Genomic DNA, 21,507 nt, shown 5'->3' on the forward strand with positions numbered 1-21,507 from the left:
CTGCAATACTTGACAACTATCTTCACTATCTACAATACCACCCACTTTAGTGATATCTGCAAATTGGCTAATCATGCCTCAACCAAATTATTGATACATGACAAACAGCAATGGGCCCAGCACCAAGCCACACAAAGGCCTCCAGTCTGAGAAACAAACTTCCACCATTACTCTCTGCCTCTTTCCAGAGCAACCAACCATACAGAATCTTGTCAAATGCCTTGCTGAATTCCATGCATACAGCTCTGCCCACAACCTTTTTTGGTCACATCAAAAAAACTCATTAACATTAATGAGATATGATCTCCCACGTACAAAACTGACTATCCCTAATCAGCTCTTGTCCATCTAAATGCATTCTTATCCATCAGAATACTCTAGTAATTTTCCAACTATAGATGTTGAACTCACTGGCCTATAGTTCCCATGCTTTTCCCTGCAAACTTTCTTAGAGGCACAACATTTGCCACCTTCCAACACCTCACTTGATCCCAGCTGCCTATACGTGCCCCATGCTTCCTTATTCTTGACCGGGGCCTCAATTTCTCTCATCATCCAAGCTTCCTTACACCCATCTGTCGTCCTTCACGCTAACAGGAACCTGCAATGTCCTGGACTCTTCTCAGCAGTCTTTTAAAAACATCCCTACAGCGGCATGGTGGCGCAGCAGTAGAGTTGCTGCCTTACAGCGGTTTCAGCGCCAGAGACCTGGGTTCGAACCAGACTACGGGGGCTGTCTGTATGGAGCTTGCACATTCTCCCCGTGACCGTGTGGGTTTCTCTGAGATCTTCCGTTTCCTTCCACACTCCAAAGACTCCAAAGGTTTGTAGGTTGATTGGCTTTGTATAAATGTAAATTGTCCCAAGTGTGTGTAGGATAGTGTTAATATGCGGGTATCAGTGGTCAGTGCAGAATCGGTGGGGCGAAGGGCTTGTTTCCACGCTGTATCTCTAACTAAAAGATAAATAAATCTCACTTTCCAGACTTTCCCTTTGTTTCAAACAATCTGCTCCAATCAACTTCCAAAGTTGGCCTTGCCCTAATTTAGAATTTTAACTTGTGGGCCTGCCCTGTCGCTAACCATAAATACCTTAAACCAAATAGAACAGTGGTCGCTGGTCCCAATTTGGTCATCCACAAGAATTTCATACACTTGCTCCTCCCAATTTCTTAAGACAAGATCAAGCGTTGCCCTCTCCAGTGTAAAGCCCTCTACATATTGCCTGAGGAAACACTGACGTATTTGACGTATCTGCCCCGTCTAAACCTTGTGCACTACAAGATTCCCAGTCAGTATTGGAAAAGTTAAAATCCCTTGCGACAGCAACCTTATTAGTTCTTCAGTTGCCTGCAATCTCCTGGCATATTTGCTATTCTAATTCCCATAGACTATTTGGGGTCCTGTAGAACTCTCCCAACAAGATGATTATCCCTTTCTTATTTTTCTGCTCCACCCATACAGCATCACTGGACAAATCATCAGTAATGCCATCTGTGACATCCTTAATCAATAAAGCAACACCCCCCCTCCTCCTCTACCTCTCCTGAAGCATCTGTCCCCTAGAACTTTAAGCTGTCAGTTTATTAATGTCCCTCTCTTAACCAGGTTTCTGTAATGGCTGTAACATCCCAGTTGCACATGCAATCTTCACTGAACTTACTGGGTTTTGAGAACCCAGGGTTTAGCGAGAGCAAGGAATAAAGAAAGAATGATAGTAAAAAATAATGAATCCCAGGGACCCGACAATCCACATTGCAGTTTCAGAGATGGCAGAGATGGATCTTCCAAGATCCGAAAGGTTCTGGAATTCTATCTGTGAATTGGAGAGTAAACAAATGTGACTATTCTAGAAACGGGGGGAGAAAATAGTGAACAATGACCTGTTAGCCCAATATCAATGGCAAGGAAAACACTAGAATTTCTTCAGTTGGCACTGCCCAGCCACTTCCATTACACTTTGTGGAGGTACGGAGATCCCTCTAGTTAAAACCTTCATTGGAAAGGGCAACAAAGCTATATGGTACTAGCTGCTCAAATGGAGAATATGTAGGACCTCCCAGGTATTTGCTGAGGAATTAGTCTTTTCCCGCTCCCCATTCCCATTAGCTGCTCACACTGGAGAAGTACATGTTTAGGAAGGAACTGTAGCTGTTGGTTTAAACTGAAGAGCTGGAGTAACTCAGCGGATCAGACAGCATCGCTGGAGGAAAGGAATAGGTGACGTTTCGGGTTGAGACCCATCTATTCCTTTTCTCCAGAGATGCTGAGTTACTCTGGCTTTATGTGTCTATCTTTGGAGAAGTACATGTTCTGCACTGGATGCAGACAGTTTTACATTCCAAAATTTGCAAACCCCTTCATGGGGTTAGATTGGTCAAATAGGCTGAGTATTAATAACTCTGATGTTTGATGATCAGTACAACCCTGGGCAATACAGGCTCTGCAACAGACCAGCACGAGGCATCTGCAAAGTGAGTTCATTTGAAAAACATAGCAAATGTCAGAAACCATGATCCAAGCACTTAGAACAGCCTCATTTAAAGAGCACCTATTAATACAATGTACAATTATAAAAAGAGCTTGGGAGACTAGCTTCATTTCCAGGCTCGGTCATTTTGCAGTGATCATTTGCTATGACCATCGTGCTATTTGCTGTGATTCTTAATTCATGGCTTATCACAGGTGCAGGAAACAAGTACAAGGAGGGGTACCCAAAGATCCTACTCCAGATTCTTCCCAACATAAAATGAGGGTTAATCTCCCACTGGTAATATTCAGAAAGTGTACATTTATATTGCTCACAAGGATTTGAACAGAAAGAACTTTCTAACTTGGGTTCTTAAAAAGTACTAGTTGCTAATACATTGTAATTAATAGTGACCAAATACATGGACACGTTTCTACCCTCCGCTTATGATGAATGCAGTTCCGCGTAGCTTCTGACAGGTTCTGTCTTCAACCCCCGAAGGAAGCATTTGTGTCCAGCTGCTGAAGAAATGAATAATGCACAGACAACAGTGGAGATTCAGAGTCCTGTTATTTTATTTTCAATCTGTTTTCAAATTGCACAAAAACAGGACTATTTAATTAATTCTTTATTCTGTACACTCAAAGACAGTGACCTAACACACCACAATATCCAGCAAACGCAAGACCTTAGCACAGGGTTGGAAAGACCGGTTTTGGGGAGTTTATGGTCCCACATCAGCACTGTATTAGCACAACGAGGCCATACATAACCATGGAAGGAGTGAATGATGTAGTAGAAATTTTAAAAACCTCCATGGGTTGAAACAGAGCCTGCATAGATTGGGATGAGCCCACGGTTTAAATCAATGAGTCAGGTGAACCTCTCGTAAGCCTTAGACGTAAAATTTCCAACTTTCAGGTCATGGTGTTGGTGCACTGTGATTAGTGTTTCTTTTTTGCTCATCAACATCTTACAGGTAAGCAGCCAAGTCCTGTACTCAGTTTAGGAATACAATGAGAATTACTTCCTTTAAATACAGCCCACAAGCTGCTCACACATTTGGGAGATACTACATTGAAGTATTGCCTCATTACATAGAGTGAAAATTAAATTCTTTACAACAGACTTTTGCAGGACAAGAGCTCACACCGAGAGCTTAAATGAAACAACCATTCCCATCCAAAGAGAAAAATCACAATCTAATTACTGTGGAATGTGAGAAACAAGTTAGAGCTGTGATCCAAACACTTAGAACTAGAAAAAAAAAGACTCAAGTCCTTCATGACATACAATATATAAAGAGCTTTACTTCCTCTTCCCCGCTGCGAGACGAAGGGAACCTGGCAGACATTGAGCAGATGGGTAGCTTGCGATTACCTTACATACCATACCCATAAGTGCTAGGCTGGGTATAAGGTTGGGCACCATAACTGTAGCCAAAGGCTGCCTGTGAAGGGACACTTACACTGGGTCCTGCTGTCAACATCAACTGTGACTGGCCTGCAGAAGGGAGTGGGGGAGGAGGAAAGAGAGATAAAGGAGTTACAGCACTTCTCTCAGTTCATGATTTCAAGCTAAACAATAAGAACCAGTTGGAATCATTTACTAACTTCAATATTTCCACACAAAATGTACAGATTAAAATCAAGTAGACAAGTGTTTCCACAAGTATATCAGTAAAAATTGAACCATTTTCATTTGAACAGCCTTTCCAATTTGGCAATGTAGAAAACATTTGGACTGTATGGTCAGGTCTGTCATTAGAGAAGCTACAGGAATGTTGCAAGAACATCAGAGGACAGATCAGCACCTTGAATGTCATCAACTGCAGTTTTGCACCAGTGAAGCTTATGGTTGTGTGGGCAATTTCATCACTTGCAAATTAATCACTGGGACTTTAATCAAGGTCAATAATATTTAATCAATCTGAACCAAATTCAGCAGTTGCATGCTGCTGGGGCCAGGAAGGAGAAAATACCAGACAGATCACCATTCTTTGTGATCTTGGCCTGAACTCATTCTGGGTTGACTAGCCAGCTAAATCTTTAAGAAGGGTTTGATCAGGAGTGTCAAATCTTACACTTAGTCAAACGTTTGCATTCAAGTTTAGTGTTATGTTCAATTTATTGAAAATATCAGTTTGAATCTAAAAGATAGGACAATCACTCTCAAATCATTCAGCTCACAATAATGTACAAACCGTAAACGATGGGTGTCGTCTCTGTGGCCTGCTCCTCCTCTTTCCTCAGAGATTCTGATACGTCCAACTTGTCCACCTAAAAAATCCAAACATTTGTATCATTCATCTCCCAGCAGTGACAATTCAACACAAGGAAAAGCCTCAAGAATGCTTATATTTTCAAAACGCATGACTGAGTGACCATTCAACAGATTGCATGCAAACCATTCAGTTTAATTGCCCAAATTATGAAAACCCATTTTTTTTAACTAGTATTATCTAGGACTAGTTAAATGAAGCCTTGAACACACATTGTTATTGAAGGACTGAAGGCAAACGGCAAAAGGTGCTCAGCTGATTTGTTTTGACATTTTCAACCAAGTTACTTTTGAACTGGGAACAGTCACACAGATACAAAGATTATTGTCTCTGTACACCAATCAACTACAGCTTTGAATTAAACAATGAGGATGTGCAAGCCTTGTTCAACTTTTCACACAATGCCCAAATAAATCACCAGATTAATTGTTCTTTTTACTTAACAAGTGAAGAGTTCAGTAGCAACTATTTCCAAATAACAGAGGATACAGTTAAATGGAGAGTATATATTCTTTCCAAAGCAACTTATAGAAAATACACTGAACCTATTTCAAACCCCGTTGGAAGAATTGCATATCTGGTCTTCTTAAAAAAAAACGTTGAGGCAGTGGAGAAAATTTACAAAGACCACACAGAAATGGTGAAGAATGAACAAACTGGCTAAAGTCAAAGGGTGACCTGGGAGGTCAGACTAAATTTTGTACAGAGGAGCTCAATGGGCCAATATAATTACCAAGAAATCCAACTGGGGATTTTAGAAGAAACATAGTAGCTAAAGAAAACTTAAACTAGAAGCTCGAAGAGCACAAGAGAAATGAAAGAGGGTTCAACAAGGAAAAGTGATAGTGATTTGATTGGAGTACAACTACTAGCCAAATGGCCTGTTTGTGCAATATTTCATGTAATTATCTCATCAGCAATAACCATTGAAGCAGAAGATCCTATTGAAGTCCAACACTCCAGTGGATGGGAGTGACTCAGCACTGTGGTATATACCAGTTCATTTGTATGGACTAGTTATCTTAACTACATTATCTTAGCTACATTGGTTATGAAGCAAAATCGATTTAGACTGGCTCCAATCACAAACTATATCGATGAATTGTTCAATTTTATTTAGAGTTTACATTATGCCTTCTCCAAATGTAGCAGCAGGCATCATGTCTGGACTAAAAACAAAAATGGATTGTGAAAGATCCAAGCAAAAAGCTCCCCATCTTCCTCACAGCAGCCAATCCATCTGCAGATTTTTAATATGGGCAGTTGTTGTACACCAGCTACACAATCGGAGAAGGCCCTTGGTCCAATGCAGGGAGGTCCAAGACAATGAGATCAGGCTCTGTTGCGCTCGCTAACCTGGATATAAGCACATAGAGACCACCCCAATATACTCCAATACCTGCCACCTGCTTTTGTATTGAGAATACCAAAGATTCACTGGCCCCTGGTTAAAGGTTTTTAACCTTGCAATACTCATCATGGGCTGGAATTGCAGCTATCTTTGTTATACATTTAGAAGAGAAAACTGAAGGCTGGATTCAGAGTACTGAAAGCAAATTAGGCAAGGCAATAATAATTAATGCTATACAGGCTATTAAAATACGTAAATTTGACTTTGGTGCTTACCAAGCCCAACAAAGCCGATCTGCAAAAGGAAACCGAAGGGTTTTATAGTGGTAGTTGTGTCACTGTTCACATTTCTGCCCATCAAGCCTGACACAGAACTTTACAGCCCAGTAAAACTGAGTCTATGCAGGATACATTTGGAGAATTTTTAAACTCCACGGACTTTCAGAACCACTGAAGACACATCTGGGGACAGATGTGACATTGCTACTTTTAAAGCACCAAAAGCAATTGTGAACTATAGGAAATCAGATGTTCATTGTGGGTAAAACCAGACCTAGATCATGAAGCATTTGATGAAAGTACAAGAAAGTTACAAGATCAGGGATAGTCATTTAACGGATGTGTATAGCAGGTTTTCAAATGGTGGCAAATCTTTAATTCTTTACCTTGGACTGCAGGGATGCTTTATTTTGGGGGGCATTTAAAGAAAAAATTGATAAATTAAAATCGGGGGACTGAGTGAGGTGAGGAACTGACAAGGACATGGGTTGACCGGCTATGATTACTGAACAATAGACAGCTCAAAAGGGTTAAGTAGACTACTGCACAAAATTCCCTTTTATTCAAGGATTCGTGCAGGGGAGACCTTGCCATTGGAGTGTTAAAGGAGATGGCAGTGAAGGTAATAGTATGGAGTGGTTGCTCAGGGAAGGCTGGCTGTAAAAATAAAGTGGCATGTAATAGGCTGACTATTGTAACTGAAAGGGGGGTGTGCAGGGTTTATCGTCAGAGTCCCATTCGCTTTTTAACAGCATCTTCATAAATGAGGGTCAGGAGTTAAGTACAAATTTACAGATGGTATAACATCCAATGGCAGCAAATTCCAAAGCAATCAAAAGGGTTACAGAATGGTTTGATGGTATTGGGAAGTGGGCACCAATTGAAAAATAAAGGTTTGATAGTGACAACAATTCTGCAAAGGGACCACAACTTAAAGGAAAATTAGACACTGGAACTCAATGCTGGCTCTAACAAAGTAAACCGTCAGGGTTGAACCAAAGTGGCAAGCTCATCTTGCTACTTATTTTCACTAGCAACTTGCTTGGTGCCCAGTTCTTCTGTCACCAGCAGCTGCAGGATTTTTGCACCAGACTGAGTTGAAATACAAGGAATAGGAATGTTTTCATTTAGTTTGAAGAGCTAATAGAGGCACAATGGGTCAAAAGCCCTTGAGCAATATTCGATGACCCTTCATTGTTACTGGCTGCTAAAAGACTGACCACCACATTTAGAAAACACTAATTAACACTAGCTAGTTAGTGGAAATGTAAAAATATTGAGATGTTTGTCACAATTGACACATGCTTGCAATGCTCAATGAGATTACTCCCCACTCAGAGAAGCAAAGACAGCAAAGGTTGTGAGAAGTTTCCAAATTCTGTACCACACCACAAGTATTTGATTCTTCAATGTCCGAACAAGCCACCCAGTTTATAATATAAGCCCAATAAGTTCTCACTGATGGGCTGCCTATGACTTTGTTGTGTTTCAAGAGCTCTGAACTCCAAATTCTTGTCGAGCTCTGTTGAATTCTTGTTCCTGTTGACAAGAGGCAGCTTGAGGGATGAACTTGACACTACACTGCAGCAAGGAGCCATTTACCCTCATCTGAAAAATGGTATAAACAGCTCGTCCAACTGCAATAATTAAATGGACAGTAAAAGTCTTGGACACCCGGTTGCTGACTACTGCATGCAAATTTTGCATCCATTGAATGGTCTCCCAACCCCATGCTTGTTAATAACAGGTGTTACTGTATTAGTCAGAGGTATGCAGAGAAATTAAAGTGGGCAGATCAAGAACAAGCTGTAATAAATCAAGTTAGTGGCACGGAGAAATGGGTCTGCTTTGCCAGTCTAAACAAATGGGATCTTCTATGAAAGCTGTTAGCTGAACTTGCCTACAGCAATCTACTTGCATTAATTTCTATCAAAAGCTGTTTAATGGCACACGTGGGCAGTTTGATACAAAATCAAGCAACTCCAGATTAATGAGGGACTCCAGTTCATGGAGGGGGTTCAGTGGTAAAGACAGAAGTGACTTTGCAGCTATATTCAAAATTTCACTGGCAAGGTTCTCAAGGTTAGATTAATGAGACGTACAGCACAGAAATAGGCCCTCCAGTCTAACGTCCATATCAAATACAATACCAATCTCTGGTCTTCCCATTTGCCTGCATTAGCATCATAGAGTACAAACCAAATGCCTTCTAAACATTGTAATTATATCTGCCTCCATTGCCACCTCAGGCATCTTGTTCCAGATGACCACCAAACTCTGGATAAACTTCGCTCCTCGGATCCCATTTAAATTTGTCTCCTCTCACTTGAATCTATGCCCTGTAGTTTTAGACTTTCCTGCCTGGAAAAAAGATTTGCCCAAACGCACCTCAATCTTTAAGCCTCCAAGGTCACCTCTCAGCCAATGTTCCAATGGAAACAAACCCAGCCTATTCAATCTATCCTTATAACTAAAATCTTTCATTCCAGCCAACATCATTGTTGGTCGGTCTCTTCTGTGCTCCATTGCTACCACATCTTCCTGCATTGTGACAACCAGAACTGTACACAGTTGTTCACATATAGCCTAACCACTGCCACCTGCTCAATTGGTAGCTTGATTGCTAAATTCGATCTAGAAATTTACACACACCATTATTAAAGTAGTTTTGCACAAAACACAAATTTGCTAAAACAGATGCCAAGAGGCCAGTGTGATTTTCGTAACAAACATCCCATCAGGATCAGACAAGGAAACACTAAGAAACAGTATTCAAGTTGTCTACTCCAAAACAAATATTGCTTTCTATGTAAAATGTGTTCAGTTTCTACATTGATAAACAAATTTGATACAGAAGCCAATCTAAAGAAATGTCAGCAGCTCTTCAGCCAAACATTTAACCAAGTGGCTCCTCCCTATTTGTTTGCAGTCAACTATTTTGTTAGTTTCAAAATGAAAGTGCTCAGATAATAGAAAACGGAGACTGATATGAAAGTATCTGAGTGCAGCTGTTCCTCCACATTCTCAAACATTTTCATTGACACATTGAATGTAATTGTGCAATGTTTTTCCAATCGGTCACTAAATTGCATTGGATTTTCCTAGTAGGAATAACCTACCGACCCAAAATTTGGAGCCCAAGAAAGAATGCACCATGCATAAGAAAATGTTTACTGCCACCCGAATACATCAAGTGACATGTGGTGGGGCTTATGGGATCATTCTCAATGTTTATAAACCTGTCTTGAACAAATTTAGTTATATGCCAAAATGCATCACCTTAGAAAGCTTAGGACACCTTCCATCCTTCCTGTAAAAAGGCATTAACTGGATACATTATGTCGAACAGAATACCTAGTAAATGCACAAGACTAGTTTTAAACTGATCTGCATAAAAAACTTAATTGAAAATTCTTTACATACCCCTTGTTAATAGCAGCTAGAAAACAAAATGCAAAGGCTTTTCCACAATCTTTTTATATTAAAAAAAAACATTTTTGTGTGCATGAAAAAGAGGCAATCGTACTGAGGCAAAACAAAAAGATGGACCAGAGATGGTTTGCCAAACAGGCTCTTCAAAAGCACACATGCAGCCAGACAGCAATGCTTTATGGCCAAAAAGGTGACCTTCTTGTGGACAAGAGCTGCACATGCTTGGGTTTTAGAGAAACACTGCAGTTCAGTTACCCATTTTTCACACACACAGTGGCTGGGGGGGGGGATAAGGAGAAGTGCTGATCAATGGCTGTACCTAGAATCACAGAGGATATTTGTCCCCAGGTCCATGTGAAAATTCACCTGTGGAACCACATGGCAGCGGCACAAAACTAGCATTTGGTGGGAATTTGATGCTACAATTTGAAAGTATCCTTGTAAATTGTATTTATTCGTGCCTTAAATATTTGGCCAAAGTCCATTTCAATCCATGAACTATTAGATAAACAGCACGTGGGACAGGTTCCATTATAAAATCTTCAGTGTCTTGTATCTGTTGCACAATTGACTAGTATTAGCTCAATCCTCTGAGACACGATTGTTTACATTTTAATATTCTCGCATTTAAACTTTGCTTTGGGATTTTACACCAGAATGTGAAAAAGAGTCCAGTTTCAAGACAGAGGTTTGGGAACCAGTCACCATATGGTCACCTACGATCTCCGACCAGTGACTATTAGGACACTGGGGGTCCTTCGCTGAACTACTTCAATAGCTCTGCTTGAAAAGGAGTTGCAGTGGATCTAGTGGAATTTTAAAAAGCAGTGTAAGATGGGAAGGAAACATTGCATGCAGAGTTCCTGTGTCTCCAGAACTAAGATGGAAAATGAGTCAACTTTCACCTTTTTCTTTATTTCATCAACCTGCAAGGAAATTCAGAGGGTAGCGGCTTAGAATCCAAACTCCATGTCCAGCACATAAAGCAGAAGGGGAAAAAACAAAATAGCAAAAAGGACAACTCACAATGAAAGGGAAAAAGGAAGGCAGGAAGAGAAAACAGTAAAGAGGAGCATTTAGTGTACCACAAAACATCAGAAGGACACCAACTATACAGATGGATACCAGCAGAATAAAACTGATCTGGCCAGAAGTGATTGAATAGAATATCAATACAATTGAAAATTAGAGCAAAATCTGCAATTAAATTGTCATGCCTTTACCATAGAGGATAATAGACCAGCCAGAAACTCTCTAAACTAACCATTTCCCAAACCATCAAACATCCAGTTCATACACTAAAGTAGCATGGGGTGTTAAGTACTAATTTGCTTAACTTGGAACAGAAATCTTATAGTTCAACATCCTATGTAGGGAAATGAGTGATTTAGTCCCAAGGCAGTTAATTATCTGCAAAAGGCCAATTGTATTGTGGTTCTGACCTACAAAATGCGGTGTAAAATACACCACATAGCTAAATGAACTGGTTTCCAAACCCACTTTTATCATGCCATTCATCTGCAAGCAAAATAAAACTAGCTTACAAGTATAGAAAAATATTAAGACATAGCAAGGATCAATTCTACACAGGAATGCAAGGTTGCTAGAGCAACTGCGGGAAGGATATACTGGATAAAATGCTGCGGTGGCCGACAACACTATTCTAGCAGCCCACCAGAAAATACTATTCATATTTACACTGCTCAAAGTTTAGTTGCAGTATAGTAAAATCAATGCGGAGTATCAACTCTATACCAAAGTTGAGGTGAGTTACATTTGGTAATAGCCAAACAATGCTGAGGCAGCCCACAATATCGTCCTCCCCATTGGATACACTAAAGGGTATAGGTTAGGTCCCCAGCTTGAAAGATTTGAATTTGTACCAACTGAACACAGCTGTATATTCAGAACTCGCAAGAAGTCTGGTCAAGTCAATATAAAAACAAAGTTCAAAACAAATTGAGCACACCTCAATGGCAAGCAGGAAGAACAATAGAACTTTGCAACAAACAATGGGTCCTGGTAGCTCATTCCATGAGCCAACATTACTGGGTCAGTTGTTGAATGTACCAAGTGGGTGTCCACAGTAACTATGGTCAAACAGCACTCACTGACAGCACCACTGCAACATTGGGACGAGTCTAATGATAACCAGCACAAATAGTTGAATAACAACTTTGCAGCAAAGGCAAATATAGAGGGGACAGAATTTAAATTATACAAACTTGCACTGCACTCAAAGAAACAAGTCATTGGAAGTTAGTGGGTTTTTCTAGCCAAAATAAATTAATATTATGCTAAAATTAAGCACTTCAAGTAAAGACTTCTGTAATTAACCCCTGCTTCAGGGAAAATCCTGCTTTTCCATTCGGCTCCAAGTAACTGGCAATATATATTTGGCGCATGGGCCAGTCATCTGATGGTGCCCCACATCTAGCCTGTCCAATGGAAACTGGCTGCCAGCCAAGCTTCCTAAACTTGCCTAAGTACAGGGGATGGGGAATGAAAACAGGACGAGATATTAGTGCTCAAATGTAGCACAAATCACAACGTTTTACAGGCTCAATTGACATTGCTTTTATTCAGTTGGCTGGCCGATGTCTCACAAACAAAATCTCAGCAATTTTACATCATGTCCCAGTCAATTAGGTGTGACTTACCAATTAAATCATGCCATCAGATAGTACCTATGGTGAAGCTATTTGATTAATTTAATAATGTAATGCCCAACAAAATCTGTGATCAGGCCATTCATCCTGAAGGTCAGTTTACTGATCACTTACCTTTGAGAGATACTCCCTCATCACCTGGATAAAGTAGGGCATGGAGAAATCCATGATGTTGTGCCTCCAGGACAGCTCGAGCACAACATCTGGCCTCAGCAGGTCATAACACGTAAAGAGACAGGAAGCAAAGCACTCGTTCTTTCCATCTTCCAGGAACCATTGCAGCAGCTCCTCGGCCAGTTCCGTATCCTTCGACTCCGATGCATACTGCATAGCATCCTGAAACAGAGCAAAGCCGTTCTTTGATTTGAAGAAATATGGCATATACATGACCATGCCAATGTACATGTACTGATTTCCAAAGTCATCCAACATCCAAATGGGCTTAAATACCTGCAAGTTCTGCAAATGTTTACATCCAGCAATTTGGACAATGAGTATGATCCCCATTCCTACAGAAAGCAAAGCCGATAGGCTAGTTTTCATGAATAGGATATTGCTCATGTACAGTCTTGTCAGAGCCAACTGGCTTCTAAGCACCTTTTAGACAATAGAATTGGCCTTCTCCAATACTGTTGAACATACTCCATCTTGGGTTTGCCAAATTATCCAGGCACCCATAAATTATATTCTACCATTCCATTCACTATATGCAGATCCAATTCTTGCTATCAATTGAAGAGTTTTATTGATAGATATGTAAATAGAACCCCAGTGATTCGCCAGCTGATGCATTATTGATCTCAAGTTCAAAATGATAGCTTTAGAACCAACAACTTAACAGCAAGCACAAGCAAAGCTAATTTACACTAACTTAATCCAACTTAATTCTCTCCGTATTATCACCCCAGATTCTATCACTCACCTACACACTAAACATAATTTTTAGTGGCCATTTAAACTGCTTGTCTGTGGGGTATGAGAGGAAAACCAGAGAACCCAGAGGAAACCCAGAGTCCAGGAAGAGCACACAAACTCCACAGTCAGCACCAGAGATCAAGATTGAACCCAGGTCTTCGGTGTAGAGGCAACAGCTCTACCAGCTGCATCACTATGCCACCCTTCAGAATTTACTATTTGTTCACAAATCCAACTAACAAGTTCTTACTTTGTATAGGCGGTCTTTCTTGCACAGCTCCACACTCTGCTTCCAGCGATTGTTGCCCTTGAAGAGATAAGCACCAATTCGACGGAATTCAATCAGCTCATGCTTCTCAAGCCGCTGAGCGAGGGCAATGTTATCAAAGTTGTCATATGCATCTATGGATGTGCGCAGAGCCTGAGCAAATAGAAATATTATCTGGTTATAGAAACGTTAAAAAACAGTTACCATTTCATACAAGTACTGTTGGACACTTCAAGAGTGGCTAGTTAACCCACTTGGTTTGAAAATCTGTGTCACCAATTCCATCCAACAACTTTCCAGATTATAAGAATAATCTACTTGCTTCATTCACTTAATATCTGGCTAAATAAAATTCCAAGTACTTGCTTCAAGACCTTCCATTCCCCAGTTTAACTCACCTGGTAGTCTTCCTCTTGGATGAAGAGATTGTTCAGCGATTCATTCACCGATTTGTTGTTGTTGCTTTGTACGGATCGTAGGTAGGGTTTCACTAGATTCAATTGTTTAACCTGAGGAGACAAATTTAAAAACGTTTGCACCCTCCTTTTGATTAAGTTTTACAAATTACCAGCCAATCCAGTGCAGGAGACCCTCAATTAAGCCGAATTTGACAAGGTGGGAACCACAGAGTAAATGGAATGAACTTCCAGAGGAAGCTGTACGTGGGTACAATTACAATATTAAAAAGCTATTTGAACAGGTACATGGATTAAAATGATTCAGAGGATATGGGATAAATGTAGACAAACAGGAGTAGCTTGGATAGACATGCCAACTTTAATCAGTATGGTCAAGCTGGGCTAAAGGGCCTGTTTCTTACTATATGACTGTGCATATCAAAATAAAGACCTTGTTTTTCTAAATAGAACCTCTGTGGAACGATGGTTTGGAATCATTGCAAGGAGATATTATCAGGGAACATCTATGCCAGTGTCACCTTGTCCAGCACAACACCAGGTGTTTTTCAAGGATAACAGCAGCTATCATTGTTAAATTAGCATCTGTGTCAGTACTGCAGCAGGAAACAACTAAGGTTAACTTAAAGCTAGAAAGCTCAAATAGCCAAGGCAGACCAGCAGGTCCATTCCAACTACCGACTCTGTCCATTAGCAGATATCAGCTGGACCGATAGCTAGTTTCGCTTTCAGTATTTTTCTTTTAAATTTTAGTGATCCTCGCTAGGAGTATCATTGAACAACCAACTTAAATGCAGTTTCCCCAGAAATCTCAGCTGGATTGAGACATGCTTAGAGTAGCACTAAATAAAAGAGCCTGCAGGAAGTACCTTAGTGAAGTAATTCACAGCGCGCGTGTGGTCCAGACGAGGTGACAACACCATGAGCAAGTCATTCAGTAAAAGAGGCTTAAATTCCAAGTAGAACTGTGTTGCTTTGTAATACAGCTCCACATTGGCCACCTGGAAAGACAAAGTCAAAATATAAAAATTAAAAGCAGGTTTCCAGCCAATATTCCCAACAACTACAAGATATTGGGAGGTTTATACATAAATGCACTGCAAGCTCTTTTGCTCTGTATCCCCATTACAAAGCAGTAATCAGTACTGAGTGTTGCGGGTAACAGACTTCTGCATTTTGAACGTTACCTACTCCACACCCAACCCCTGATGGATCTTAAAGTTTGATGAACTCAAAAATTGAAGAACTTTCTCAATCACAGGAAGGAAAGTAGTTTTAGTGTCACCCAGTGGATTGAAATGGTATTAAAAATGCTCCGTTCTTTACAGCACAAGACCATAGATTTTATAAAACATTGTATTCAGACAAAATTTAAGGAATTATAGTAAAGTCAGTATTTTCCTTATTTTACAAAGCTTAAAACCATTACATTGGACCATGAGGCAGCAGATATTCAGTCAGATCAAATTTCCTTGCATATTTCTTTACACCTAGGGCAGCACAGTGGCACAGCTGCTGCCTCAAGCCACTAGAGACCTGGGTTCAATCCCGACCCCAGGTGCTCTCAGTGCGACGTTTGCACGTTCTCCCTGTGACTGCATGGATCTCCTCCGGTTCCTTCCGACATCCCAAAGACATACAGGTTTGTCAGTCAATTGGTCTCTGTAAATTGCCCCAAGTGTGTAGGGAATGGGTGAGAAAGTAGGATAATATAACTAGAGAGAGAGCTATGGTCAGCATGGACTTGGGGGGCCTGTTTCCATGCTGTAGGTCTAAAAGTAGGAAAAAGAATATGCCACCTGCCCAGGATCAGAGAATGGGTAGAGAATTGTCCGTTGAAGACTACCTTTGTGATGATATCCTTGAACTGTCCCTCCTTCCATGCATCTGTTGGGTGATTCATCATTGTAATAATGGCGTTGTCATACTCTTCATACTTGTCGTACAGGAAGACTAGTTCAGCCCAAAGGTGAGCCTGCTCTGCAGCTCTCAGCACCTGTACAGGAACACATGGTTAGTAATTGTTTGGACACACAATGCTTTTTAAAAAAAATGGAGGCAATGTTAGGTTACCTTGGGAATGTTGACTCTGGACCAGAAGAGTTCCAAGTGTTCCCTCATCTTTTGCGGTTTGTATTTGGAGTACAGAATAGCTAGTTCAGTGAACATTCCCATGTGGGCACGCTCCAGACCCAGAGCTGCCTCCAACATTGTTATGAGTTCTTCAAAGTAACCACGATCCTGTAAATAGGTACGGAAGATCATACTTCATGCCAATCTGCCAATCCAAATTTTAGTCATCTCTAAATATACTTAATGTACGAAAAGCCAACTTTGTCAATTAAATGTCATCTTCTAATTTACAAACATGTCAAGTTAGGATAAAGTCTGAACTGGTCAAAAGCTAAGCAGACTTCAATTTTAAACAGTCATGACCAAAGCCTTGGGACCACCTCAGATGTATTTCTCAATGCGACGGGCAGTACCTGGTAGTAGTTGATAAGTTCTTCCAGTTCATCAGCATGCACAACAATATGGAGACCACACATCTGAGCCAAACGGAATTCCTTTCCCTCAACACATGCAAAGCACACCTGAAAACACAAGAGGGTAGAATTAGTGATGAAAAAACGTTCAGAATCAATTGTGGAATTAATTGATTTCCTATGATTTATGGACGTCGAGATCTTGCACTAATGTTATTAATGCCGCTGATGTCATTGAAGATGCATTGTTGTTGTCTTCATTACTTGAGGAGAAAACAGGAACCAGATATTACTAGGGAAAACTGTATTCGGTTGGAGCATTTAAAGGACTGGATCGAATCAAATCAATGTGAAGTAGGGAAAATCATGTTGCACAGATCTGCTAGTTTGATATGGGAAACTGCAGCTACTGAAATCTGGTGCTGAACTTAGTTAATGGGTTAAGCAGCATCTGTGAGTATGCACATGTGTGTTGGGGGGGGGGGGGGAGAGAGAGAGAGAGAAATAAATGAATTATCAATATTAGAGGTTGACAGCCTGCGTCAGGACCAAATGGAGGAAGATACTGACCATTTCCCCTCTCCACTTCGTCCTTATTCAGGATTTTGAACCACACCACTGAGGATTCCTTTTGTTCCACCCAACAATGATGCGTGACCTATTGAGTTTCTCAAGTTTTCTTTGCTGTTAGATAGAGGCTGCAACTAGCAGATTAGACTAGTTTCACACAGAGAATGGTGAATCTGTGGAATTCTCTGCCACAGAAGGTAGTTGAGGCCAGTTCATTGGCTATATTTAAGAGGGAGTTAGATGTGGCCCTTGTGGCTAAAGGGATCAGGGGGTATGGAGAGAAGGCAGGTGCGGGATACTGAGTTGGATGATCAGCCATGATCATATTGAATGGCGGTGCAGGCTCGAAGTGCCTACTCCTGCACCTATTTTCTATGTTTCTAGACGAGAAAAGTTGATGCGATCTATTTAAACTGACAACTTTATTATGTGCCATACAAGGGAGTGAAAATTGGAACATGAAATTGGGGCAATAGTGGCATAGATTCAAGCTGTGAACTGCAGCACGAATAAGTTGGTCACAAACATTTAACCCAAAAATGACCAATGATGTGCAGAAGGCCCAGGGGTAGTGTTCGGGGCAAGGAGGATCAAGTGCAATATGTCCAAGTACTTAAGGAATCTGGGTATTGGAATTCTGCAAGTTTCAATTTACCCTGCCACTGAAACTTTCCCAAAACATCCTCCAGGGACAAGTGAATTTCAATAAAAGAAAGCAAAGAATGACAAAGAACGCTTCCAACTGGACAGTAACTGGCAGAGCAGATTTTTGAAAGCATCAACTTCTGAGCATTGTTTTACTGCTAACTGCAAGATGGACAAAGATTACGACAAAACTATACGCCATTGACAGGTACAAATGTCTGAAGTCGAAGTACTTGGTAGAGTAACAGATTGCACAAAATATACCTCCTTCCAAGTACGAGTACTGTTTGCTTTGCGAGCACCATCCACTGCAGCTTGATATTCTCCAAGGTGAACCAGAGTTGACGCCAAACGACCAAAGTTGGAAACGTTATTGTACAGCAACTTGGCGGCTTCATACATTTGCTCATCGTAGCAGCGATCACCAACCTGCAAGCGAATGGTTTATAAATAAACAATCCAAGCAAGCCCCAGGCATTCAACCCCACATCGAGACTTCACCAGAATTTCACTTTGTACCAGGACCTCATGTTAGATCAGGGTTTTTGGAATATTGATGTTTTTTTGGGGTTAAAACCAGAGGCATGAAGTATTAAAGTAGGGAAAATAAAGAATCTCACTGTGACATGTCACGTATGATAATAAAGTATCATTCATTCAAGTTGTGATGCAGCTTTACAAGGTGCCGGCAAGACCACACCTGGAGTACAAGCAACCCCAACGTTGGCGTGTTCAAGGACCAGATTACTAAATTTGAGCTGTGGAATAACATTAATCTTATCCAAAAATATATGGCAGAACCAAAACAATTTGACTCGCACAGATGAACATGGTTTCACTATATCAACAAAGCAGTATCTTCATTTTCTAAGAATGCAATTCCCCTGTTACGCTGTTGTGTGTACAATTTTGGAGTTCATAAACTATCTTGGCACTGAATTCTCTAGAGATTCCTGGGATGAAGGAACTGATGCACAGAGGTTAAGCCGAAATTCAAGGATTCCTGGGGGGTTGACAGGGTGGAGGTAGAAGTAATTTCCTCCAGTAAGGAATCTGTTGAACTGGAGGGCGTCAATTCAGAATAGGGCTTCTCCCATTAAAACCAATAGGGATTTTTTCCTTGGGCCATGACTTTGGAATTCCCTAGCCCAGAGTTCAACAGAGGTGGAGTCACAGAATACATTCAAGGCAGATATTAACCACAATTTGAACTACAAGTCAGAGGTTGTGAAGAGAGAAGCTTCAAATTGGATCAGCCACAATCTTATTGAATGGCAAGATGATATTTGGCCTACGACAGCTTGTGTTCTCACCACAGCTTCTTCAGATTATGCAGTTCTGAATGTGGAAAACAAGTGCCTCACGTGATCAAAATTAGGAACTATTCCACACTGGTGGAATCCCCAGCCGTTAAATCTCCACAAATTACTTTAGTTGCTGGTTTAGTTCAGGGAAAAGCTGCCATTCTTGGTTAGAGTTTCATTCTACTCCCAAATCCTCTTAACCAAATATACAATATCTTGGTCCTGATTGGCACAACAGTATTGCCTTGTTGGAAGAGCAAGATTATCAGTTTGGAACAGAACACTTACTTGCTGGATATGAGCATTGTTAGGTCCATTAATAAACTCTTCCAGCTCTGCCAACCGGTTAGTCTTTGCTAATGCAAAAATAAGCTCAGTTTCCACATAAGACTCTCGAGCCTTCTTCCTCGCCATCTGCAGATATTTAACAAGGTCCTCCCAGTTCCCTGGTGAACAGAAATCAAGGAAATAAGCAGAGGCAAGCATGCTCACAATATTTTGCCCAAGCATGGAATGGTCAATCCATATGACTGACCATGGACCAATAGGTCGTGTTCTATCAATTCAATCCTCCAGCAATATATTCCCCTCGTATTCACATCAATTGCACTATACTAGTTGCAAACAGTGGCTAACCAAGTAATCTTACATCTATAGCATGTAGAAGAGAAAACAAGCACCCAGGGAAAATCCATACTGTTTCAGGATATGCAAGCATGACACAAACAGTATCAGAGGTCATAATGGAACCTAGCTTGCAGGAACTGAGAAACAGTTCCCCGAGGATGTGCCATTACCCTTAAAATAACATGGGTTTAAACCCAAACCTTAAAAGCTAGTTACAAAGGTTCAATGCAAAGCACTGTTAGATTAAGCATTTGAAAACTTACCACTTTTGTTGGCTGCTTCTACAACCTCCATGTACGACGATGGGTCATCTGCCTTGATGTAGGAGTCAATGGCCTCTTTAACCATTTCTTTCTGCAGCTGGGCTTTAGCAAGTTGGCTCCACACTGCAGGCTCATTGCACCGTTCAGCAAATTCATATGCGCGATCAAGATTGCCAATGTGTTCAATCAGCACCTATAGAATTACAAAAAGCTGTGACCTCCCTTGAAATGCCCAAGTTCCAACATACAGAAATATGCTCTAGTTTCACCACCCTACCTGCACTGCAGATGTGTTCACATCAAACTTCCTAAAGATAGCAAATGCCTCTTCAAAGAGCTCATTGCTGATGGCAATGTTTGCAATGTCAGGTGCATCATAGTTGTCCAGGCGGTTGATGTACTCCATCACACGGGTTCGGTCGGCTTTGATGGCAGTCAGGATCAACAGGTTCTGCAGATTCCTGGTTTCAAAATAGAAAGACCAACCTTAGAATTGGCCCTTGTGCCAAAATTGTCAAATAAAGATTTTAAGGCAACTATCGTTTCTCATTGAGTTCACAATGAGATATCACATCGATTTATTTTTTACCTGTGCTCACTAAAGACTGAATTGTCCAGGACAATTTTCTCCAACAGTTCAATTAATTCATTCGGAAGGTCCGCAGTCATGAAAGCTTTCACAGTTACAGAAACCTCCTCAGGATCCTGAGTTTCTGACAGAGCAGTCTGCACCACCTGAAAAGAGGTACCATAAGTTTTAAACCAGACAGTCACATTTTGAGAAAGTAAAAAGGCCAATTTGTGCCATATAGATGACAATGTCACCAATTATTCTATCGGATAACCTCAAACTGGGCAGCTAATACTGTGACTAGTGCTGCTATACAGCAGCAGCTCAGTTCTTAAAAAATCAAGTTCACACAAACCAATTTTTTACCCTCTGTCTGGAGTTCAAAATAGTGAAACAACTGCTAAACAAGTCACATTCATGTTTCCTGAATAAATTATGCTGTGATCTCTGAAGAGCTGGCTCCCATTATGACAAAGGGTACAGTTTCAGGATTCAAAGAAGTATGCCCCTCAAGACTAATATTTTTAAGGCTACTATGTAGAATAAACTGGCCATGTGTACCCCATATATTCCAAGAGTTCAGGTAGGAAGTTACCGCTGATCCTTACTTGGTCAATAAGTGGTCTCCTGTAAGGATTGGTTTCTTGCAGGACATTTGCCCAGAGCTCAGGATCTTTCCGGCGAACCAAGTAACGAGACAAACTTTTGAACAGCGAGTTCTCATTGCACACCTGTAATAGAGAGGGATTGGCTCAATGATACTTTAAAAGGCAAATATAAATTAAGAACTGAACTTTTGTCAAACTTGTACACTGAAGTCTCAAACATAAATCTGTTCAGAACAAAAAGTGTCAAGGCAAAAAAGTGCAAACCGTTTTCAAAGATGACTTCAGTGATTTAAACTGGTAGCTTAAATGGCTCTATTCAAGGCAAGTTGAAGCGTTAAGCCACTTCAAGCAGAC

General features: G+C 40.8%; 1 protein-coding gene across 1 annotated transcript in view; it reads right to left on the reverse strand.

Annotated features, from left to right (window-relative positions):
- Positions 1-3,022: 3,022 nt before the first annotated feature.
- Positions 3,023-21,507, reverse strand: part of LOC144606354 (clathrin heavy chain 1) — a 79,561-nt gene continuing 61,076 nt past the window's right edge. The window contains exons 19-33 of the mRNA XM_078422381.1: positions 21,154-21,276; positions 20,564-20,709; positions 20,252-20,435; positions 19,975-20,167; positions 19,373-19,530; positions 18,045-18,209; positions 16,566-16,673; positions 16,153-16,320; positions 15,926-16,075; positions 14,949-15,080; positions 14,062-14,172; positions 13,646-13,816; positions 12,595-12,816; positions 4,673-4,748; positions 3,023-3,972 (exon numbers count right to left, since the gene is read on the reverse strand). Coding sequence (XP_078278507.1) covers positions 3,851-3,972; positions 4,673-4,748; positions 12,595-12,816; positions 13,646-13,816; positions 14,062-14,172; positions 14,949-15,080; positions 15,926-16,075; positions 16,153-16,320; positions 16,566-16,673; positions 18,045-18,209; positions 19,373-19,530; positions 19,975-20,167; positions 20,252-20,435; positions 20,564-20,709; positions 21,154-21,276 — 2,229 coding nt within the window. The 3' untranslated portion in view covers positions 3,023-3,850. The remainder of the gene's footprint in view (positions 3,973-4,672; positions 4,749-12,594; positions 12,817-13,645; positions 13,817-14,061; positions 14,173-14,948; positions 15,081-15,925; positions 16,076-16,152; positions 16,321-16,565; positions 16,674-18,044; positions 18,210-19,372; positions 19,531-19,974; positions 20,168-20,251; positions 20,436-20,563; positions 20,710-21,153; positions 21,277-21,507) is intronic.

Source organism: Rhinoraja longicauda, chromosome 26 (genome assembly GCF_053455715.1).
Source record: "Rhinoraja longicauda isolate Sanriku21f chromosome 26, sRhiLon1.1, whole genome shotgun sequence".
Taxonomy (NCBI): domain Eukaryota; kingdom Metazoa; phylum Chordata; class Chondrichthyes; order Rajiformes; family Arhynchobatidae; genus Rhinoraja; species Rhinoraja longicauda.